At 38.8% G+C, this 8718-nt stretch overlaps 1 protein-coding gene across 1 annotated transcript in view; it reads right to left on the bottom strand.

The window, feature by feature from the left end:
• Positions 1–8718, bottom strand: part of GFRA3 (GDNF family receptor alpha 3) — a 48993-nt gene that overhangs the window by 6682 nt on the left and 33593 nt on the right. Inside the window, exons 5-7 of the mRNA XM_033927475.1 lie at positions 4195–4304; positions 3536–3670; positions 232–347 (exon numbers count right to left, since the gene is read on the bottom strand). Coding sequence (XP_033783366.1) covers positions 232–347; positions 3536–3670; positions 4195–4304 — 361 coding nt within the window. The remainder of the gene's footprint in view (positions 1–231; positions 348–3535; positions 3671–4194; positions 4305–8718) is intronic.

The raw sequence follows: 8718 nt of genomic DNA, 5'->3' as shown, positions 1-8718 counted from the left end.
CGGGACACGCGCCCGAAAGTGACGTCAAAGGGAGCCGATACCAACATGGGCAGCATGCTGCTCATGCCAGAGAAGTTTAAAGGATACGGGGAAAGGGAAGGGTACGCGCGCACAGAAGGGGGTATGGGGAAGATGGTGGGGGAGGGGCTCCACTGCACGCACTGAGCATTCTTGGGTACTTTCTCAATGCAAATCAAAAATATTGAGAAATGAAAGGTGATTGATTCTCACCTTGTCCAGAATTGCAGAAATGGAGACACCTGGAACATTCTGTGGGAAGATGTGGGAGGATGTGAGGTCAGTCAGCAACATCTTGTTAATTCTCATCTGAGACTCTATTGCACGTTCTGAAAACAGAATAATAATATTGGAATCACTTAGGTCTCTCACAGGCTACAGGACTTAACAGTTACCTCTGCTCTTAATAATGTTGTATATCACTTATTCACAGGGGCGGCTCTATAATGACTCCAACTGAGGCAGCAGCTTCAAGTGGCACTTTTGAGGGAGCGACATCATGCTGCCGGCCCTCTCTGCCTCTCCCCTTCCCAGCATCTAATGCACCTTTCACCATCCTCCCCCCAATCGCAATTTTTCCCATGTTTTACACTCCCACCCCCCATCTACCTTTAATTTTCTGTAAAGGTTGCTGGGTGGCAGTGGCAATTTCCTGCCACTGATCTCAGTGTCTTTTCTCCACTGTGGCCCGCCCCAGCGGAAACAGGAAGTTATCAGAGACGGCGGGCCACAGTGAAGAGAAGACACTGGGATTGGTGGCAGAGAATTGCCACTAATATGTAAGCTGCATAGACACTATATTATAGATTGGATGCTCCTATCTTTGACATGATATTGCCTTGGTTAAATAAAATGTTTAAACTTGAAAAGCAAATCGAATCAAAAAATATCGATTCAAAGGGGTGAATCGAATTGAAAATTTTTCCCTGATCGGGCAGCACTAGTACAGAGGAGAGACATGTGGTAATGGGAACTAGGTGAAAGATAAACGGGATTAGGAGGCTGGGGAAGGGGCAAGATGGGAAATGGAAGAGCCAGGGGGTGAGAGAAGATCAAAGTTGATAGGAAAAGTAGAAAGGAGTAGGGTGAAATCTGAGTGGACAGAGGCAAAAAATGGAAGGAAAGAACTAAAAAGGAAAAATCAATATGTCAGCGACAGACTGTATTTTGAGGGAAAAGAGACAAGAGCCCTGGAAACAGAAGGAAGACAAGTAAGTTTCAAGTTTATTCATTTTTAATATACCGATAAAATAAGAATCGGAGAAATGCTTATGAGAAAGAGGGGATGTGCCAGTAACAAACGTGATGGTGAGGTTAGAAGAGAGGGGAGGGGAGGAAGAGTACATTATTAGTGGTGAAGAAAAAAAAAAGGGTATTTCACAATGTGCCTGGTAGTAGAAATTTGTGTTGCTATTGCTCAGATAACATGACAATCGGAATTTTTTGTTGTATGGTGACTTCCATGGAGAAATGGGGGGGAAAATGGCCGTCTTGACTTATATTTGGATCGATTTATATAAGAACATAAGAATTGCCGCTGCTGGGTCAGACCAATGTTCCGTCGTGCCCACCAGTCCGGTAGTTTTGATGTCACCTCAGTTAGGCCGAAACAATATATATGTTCCCTCTTCATTGCATGTTTCCTCTTTATTATATCTTTCCATTAACCAAAAGATAAGCAGGTCATACAGCAAAAGAAAATAGGCAATTTATTAAACAAACAGATCCCGATGTGGCCACGTTTCACCTTGAAGGCTTCGTCAAGGACAGAAAACTGACAAACTAATAAAATACAAAAGAAACAAATGAAGTCTAAGCAAATGAAATAAGAAAAACAATTTGCTACGGCCAGATCACTGCTGGGTTACTTAGTGGCTTTATTGCTTCTGTCAATGTTGTCTCCTGTGGTATAAGAAAATGCAGAGATTTCTAATTTGGCACAATAGACATACATTTGCAAAAATCTCCCTGTCAGCTCTTGTGTCTCATCCAAAGCATGCATAAATTTAGCAAACTGCTCATTTCAGCTGGGAATTTAGAAGGATGACTAAAACCTCCTTAAAAATGGGAAACATTGCCTGAGGAGTGTGCTACCCTTGTGCATATCACTTCATATGTAGGTAGCAGAAATTGCCAGACGCCGGTGGTATATTAATAACCTTATTTTTCTATACCACCAACACCCAAAAAAGTTCTAGGCGGTTCACAGAATAAGAGGACTGGACATTCCAGTGATGATGCAAAGCACACAGAAAAGCAGTGCAATATTTCAATAGTGAAAAATACAATAAGAAACTAGGACATAGTCATCAATCAAGTAACACATTTTTTGAACCAATTTTCTAAAGGTGCAATAAGATGCAGATTGTTGAATCAGGTCGTCTAACTTTACCTGCTTGATAAGCCAAAGATCGATCAAAATATTTTTTATAATGGCAATTTTTGGGATTAGGAAAAGTAAATAAACCAGTACGCTGAGTAGGCCTAGTTGAACGGTACCAATCAAAATGAGAGAGGAGATAGAGCGGAGCTAATCCAAATAACATAGCAAATACAAGCAAATTTGAAAAGTATTCTTGCTTCCATTGGCAACCAGTGCACCGAGGAAAATGCAGATGTATTTCCCTGCTGCCCTATATGTATTTTACAAAGAGTCCATGGGGCTGCAAATTGTTAATGTCCCAACCTGGATATTCCATTTGTGACTTAAACACTCTCCTCTAGATTCTTTAACTGCATGTGCCCAATTTAATCTGGTAACAAACCAATTAGTGCTAAAAGCTAGGCACGGATCCTAGCGCTGGGCGCATTTATGGAATGGAACTTAGCACTCAGTGAGTTTTCAGTGCCATGTACAGAATTTGCTCCTCTATGTGAAATCAGGGTTTGCATATTAGGAAGCTAAAACTCGATTTTGGATCAGCAATCTAGTCCTTCGGAACTGCCAGGCTGGATTACTGCAATGCTGTTGATGGAGCACCTCCACATTTTGCAGTTGATTCAGTGACTGGGGGAGGGGGATCTAAGGTTCACTCTGGCTTCCCATTGGGGCTGCTTTGAAATTTACATGTTAGATCCATCTTACTAATGCACCCAGCCTGGGAATGTAGGCTGAAGGATTGGAGGTTGTGTTGCAACGCTACAACTGCATTTTATAAACTACGTGCCTATTCATTGCATAAACACACTTTACAGCAGGTGTAAATAGGCATCAGCATTTGTGCGCTACTGGAACTGCTTGCCTTTATAAAATAGGATTAAGAATGGTGGCTTGAGGGGCTTTTCACACAGGTGTCTTGTAAAGTCAGCCATTGGAAGTGCACACATCTCTCAAATTCTGTTCATGTGTGTAAAGGCTGTTCTGCAGCTCTGTGATGAAACCATTAAACATTTATATGAAAGGAAGCTTTCATAATCATAAAATATTTAATGTCTCAGAATGAGATGCGGTTTCTTATCAGACGTGATATCATTTTAGCCTGGATGCCATTAACATTGTGTCTCTGGCTGCACTTACTGAGGCAAACGTTGTTTGTGAACATGTTAAAGATCTTCTCACACTCGGCCTGCCTGTTCCCGCTGCTTTTACAGCTGCACCACAGTGACACCTCCATACTAGCATTGCCTGTGTAGTTTGGTGTCATGACAGTACCTAGACAAAAAAGACAAGTACAGGTCATTAGGGGAGCGCCATTGGGTCTTAGATGGCTAATGTAATCCCAATCACATTGTAATCAGGAGGCATGCGTTGTCACCTGTTATAGAAAGGCAAATAATGCACCTACTTGAGTTTATAAAATTGTAGCACAGGTGTGAAAGAAAATGCATCCATGAATCATTCTCTAAGCAGTGGCAGTTGCCATCCTGGGCACCAGTTAGAGAATCCGGGGGTAAGTTTTCAAACAATGATTCTCTTTCAACTTCTCACTAATTATCACATGATAGAAGTATATCACGTTAAGACACGTCTTTTTGAATACTATACAGAGGCTCACACAAGAGTAATGAGACTAAATGATCTCCACCCCAATGCCTTAAGAACATACAAATTGCCATACTGGGACAGACCAAAGGTCCATCAAGCTCAGTATCCTATTTTCAACAGTGGCCGATTCAGGGCACAAACCCAAATAGCAACAACAGTCCATTCCCTACAGCTATAGAAATATTCCTCACCAATCATTCTCATGTAAGACCGCAGACAACTTCCATTTTGCTGACATGAAGAGATGGTCTGGGGTGTGGTCAGGAACTGGCAGTATGCCTGGAAGTCAGCCAAACGAGCTCTGTAAGAGTGAGAGTATCACACTTCACAACCTTGTTCATTCATTTCTGGTTCAGATATCACTCCTACCCCTCTCTACTGGTAAAATCTGTTCTAAGGTGGGGCTATAAAGGGCTGATTTTGAGGGAGAAGCCTCTTAAGGCATGTGGATATCCCTCCAATCCATATGTCAGGGTAAAGGATTCAGGGGGTGCTTTTCTTTCTCATTTTGCTCTTTGTTGTTTGTGATTTTGCTGAAAAGCAGGTTAAAGTATGTGTGGCGAGAAACATGGTTCTTTGAGTTTATCCGGCAGGATCTGTTGTTTTGCTTTAAACATTGGTGACCTGGGCCTCAAAGGAGGTACTGCTGTCATTTACTGTGTTACTGAAGCTACTACCATATAAGAAGCTGCCCCGGTCTTGCCTAATAGATGGGGCAGCCGTTGTTCCACCGGGGGCCAGCTCATCCCTCGCCTCGGGCAGCAGATTGTCTTGAGCTGCCCCTGAGGAGGTAGGAACTTGATAGAAATAATGTAGTTAAAGACGAGGTTACTAAAACTTTACCAAGGAATTAAGGGTTCCTTTGCTAAGCTGTGATCAAATAAGCCTTAGAGTGCCCTTATGTGGGTATTTTCCACCTGCTAAGGCCATTTTTACTGCAGCTGTAAAAATCCCAATTCTATTTTTTGCATTTATGTTGCCATTAGCCCATGCTCATGATTTTAATTACTGTGGGAGCACGTACTGACACCTATCCATGGACTATCTAGTTAGCAGGAACACCCACGCTACACCTCCGACATGCCTACTCGTAAAACAATGAGCACATAGTTAATACAGGAAAATTGCAAAGTTACCACAGAATTCTGAGCATGCACTAAGGTACTCCATTTTTTCTTTGTAAGGCGCATTAATTCCTAACACAGCTTAATAACAGGGCCCCTAAGAAATTGTTGCTGCTTTGAGAAGCTGACAGGAGGGCAATGTGTACATAACATAGATTGTGAGCCCAGTAGAGCCAGAAAAATTACTTACATCTAGTATATGGTAAACTACTAAAATTGATCACTTCTATAAGTTTCAAGTTTTATTTATATTTGATTAATCGCTTAATTAAATTGTTTCTAAGCGAATTACAATATATAAAAGTAACATGTAAATTTAAACATAATACTAAAATAGGAAATGACATATACGTTATTAAAAACTAACAATTTATACAATAAATACAATTTAAAAAAAAAAAAATTTCATGACAAATGTACTAATAAATTTATACAATAATGAAAAAGATATCAAGAAAAAAAAAAGGAATTAAGAAAAGATGCATGGAAAAGAAAAAAGAGAACGAGGGAGAGCTCAGAAATAATTTATAAGTTAAAGGCATCCTTGAATAAAAAGCATTTTAAATTCTTTTTAAAATCGCTTAAGTTATTTTCATTTCTTAACTGTAAAGGTAATGAATTCCAAAGTTGCGGTGCTGATACAGAGAACATATCTTGTCGGCGGGTTCCAATAACTTTTAAGGAGGGAACCGTTAAGAGTTTATGATTGTTTGATCGTAGAGAACGTGAAGCACTATATGGAATAAGTACTTTGTTTATGAATTGGGGTTCATTGGTGTCAAGAGTTTTGAATGTTAATAATAAGATTTTATAAGTAATACGATGATTAATGGGGAGCCAATGGGATTTAATCAGAAAGGGAGTGACGTGATCATATTTTTTACCTTTATAAATTAGCTTAACGGCAGTGTTTTGTATAATTTGTAAACGTTTCTTTTCTTTTTGAGTTATATTTAGCAGTAGAGAATTGCAGTAATCAAGTTTAGAGATGATTAAAGAGTGAAGTAGGATATTTAAAGATTTTGGTTCTAAGAACTTTGAGATTGATCTGATTAAACGAAGTCTAAAGAAGCATGACTTAACAGTATTATTTATGTGATCATGGTAGGAAAGGTTATTGTCAATAATGACACCAAGGATTTTTAAAGATGATACAATCTCAATAGGCGTACTGTCAAGTATGAAAGGAGCACACAGATTAATTCCTTGCTTCCAAGTAAATAGTAAAGCTTTAGTTTTTTGAATATTTAAGGCTAACATATGAGAGGTAAGCCATTGTTGGACTTTTTCTAGTTTTAAATTAATTTGTTGTAATTCTTCTTTATTTTCTGGGTCTATTGGATGAATAATTTGAATGTCATCTGCGTAACTAAAAGTAGTAAATCCTATAGATTGACATAACGTTAGTAAGGGGGATAAGAAAATATTGAATAATAATGGTGATAAAATGGATCCTTGTGGGATACCATAATTAAGAGTAAAAGGTTTAGAATTAGAATTATTAAAAGTCACTGTCGACGAACGATTAGATAAAAATGATTTAAACCAGTCAAATATTTGATCGCAAATTCCAATGGCTTTCAATCTTTTGAGAAGTAATTCGTGATCAACGGTATCAAATGAGGCAGACAAATCTAACGAAAAAAGGATAATGGACTTGTGATGATCTAAATAATAATGTATATTTGTAGTTAATCCAATCAATGAGTATTCTGTTGAATGATTTTTCCTAAATCCAGTTTGATTTGGATGAAGAACATTGGTTGATTCTACAAAATCAGAAAGTTGTTCAAATACTATTCGTTCCGTCAGTTTTGCTAGAAATGGTAGATTAGCTATAGGGCGATAGTTTGATGGATCATCCAAATTAGATTTGTGATCTTTTATTATTGGCAGGATAATGGCATTTTTCCAAGAAGAAGGCACTAAACTAAATTCAAGACTATTTGTGATAAAAGAATGTATAAAAAAACCAAAACATGAGAAAAAATTTTTTAGGATGAGTGGAGGAATGAGTTCTGAACGAGATCCCTTTAAATTAACTCTTTGAAAAAGATGTTCTATCTCATGAAGGAAGTTTGAAAGTAGAACATTTAGCAGTAGGAAGCAGTCCTTCTGTAGGAGAATTAGAAATATCATTATACGAAGTATGGCTCAGTTTATTCCGAATATTACTGATTTTGTTGCAAAAAAAAGTCCGCAAGGTCTTGAGCCGATAAATTATTTTCAGTCTTGTTATCACGCTTTTGTGAGATAGGAGAAATAGATTTTAGAATAGAGTAAAGAATTGATGGATTTTTTGTGTTTAAAATTTTTGAAGAATAGTACTTACTTTTTGCAGAATTGATTTTGGATTTGTAGTAGTTTGCATGATCCTTATAGTTTTTTAAGTTATTAGGAGATTTGTTTTTGCACCATTTTCTTTCAAGTGAACGTAATTGTTTTTTGAGTAGTAAAAGTTAATTTGTAAACCAAGGATTATATGTTTTACGAAAGGAAATAGTTTTAGTGATCAATGGTACATTTTCATCTAGTAGGGATTGTATTGAAAGGCATATGCAGCACTGTAAATTTGGCATCTAATAGATGGTCCCTGCTCAGAAGAGCTTACAATGAGATTAATTTGAGGTTGAGGGGTGGTAGATTCAAGAGCAATGTAAGGAAATTCTTCTTTATGGAGAGGGTGGTGGATGCCTGGAATGCGCTCCCGAGGGAGGTGGTGGAGATGAAAACAGCGACAGAGTTCAAAAAAGTGTGGAATGAACACAGAGGATCTCAAATCAGAAAATAATGGTAAATATTGAAGAACTAAGGCCAGTACTGGATAGACTTGCATGGTCTGTGTCTGTAAATGGCCATTTGGTGGAGGATGGGCTGGGGAGGGCTTCAATGGTTGGGAGGGTGTAGATGGGCTAGAGTGAACTTTAAAGGAGACCTCAGTAGTTGGAACCTAAGAACAGTCCCGGGCAGAGCTTTGGATTCTTGCCCAGAAATAGCTAAGAAGTAGAAAAACCCCAACAAATTTTTAGATTGAATCAGGTTGGGCAGACTGGATGAACCATTCGGGTCTTCATCTGCTGTCATCTACTATGTTACTATGACATATTTGGTTGGGGATGCAGAACCCAAGGTGAGAGGAGTTAGGAGTTGAAAGCAGTCTCGAAGAGGTGGCTTTTAACTTGGACTTGAAGACTGCCAGAGATGAAGCCCGCCTTAGGAATGGAGTCTGGAGTTGGCAGAGGAGGAGAAGGTAGGGTTACCAGATTTTACATGAGTAAAATCCAGACACATGGCCCCACCCTCAGCCCTGCCTCCATACCTCCCCTCGAGCTCAGAGCCACATTTGGAGGGTTTCCGAGCATGCGCAGGTATGATGTGATGACATCACACACATACACGCATGCGCAAATGTTCTCCAGATGTGGCCCCCGACTCAAAGCTTTTCAAAACCCAGACAAAGTGCCGGGGTTTTTAAATTTTTTTTATGGTTCTAAATTTTTTTTTTTTAATTGAAATTTTACAAATACAAAAGTATAAGAATAAAACAAAACAATAAGCTGCAGATACCAAAATATACATAATAATATGCAA

Source organism: Geotrypetes seraphini, chromosome 18 (genome assembly GCF_902459505.1).
Source record: "Geotrypetes seraphini chromosome 18, aGeoSer1.1, whole genome shotgun sequence".
In the NCBI taxonomy this organism is placed as follows: Eukaryota; Metazoa; Chordata; class Amphibia; order Gymnophiona; family Dermophiidae; genus Geotrypetes; species Geotrypetes seraphini.
This window is presented reverse-complemented; position numbering and strand designations above follow the sequence as displayed.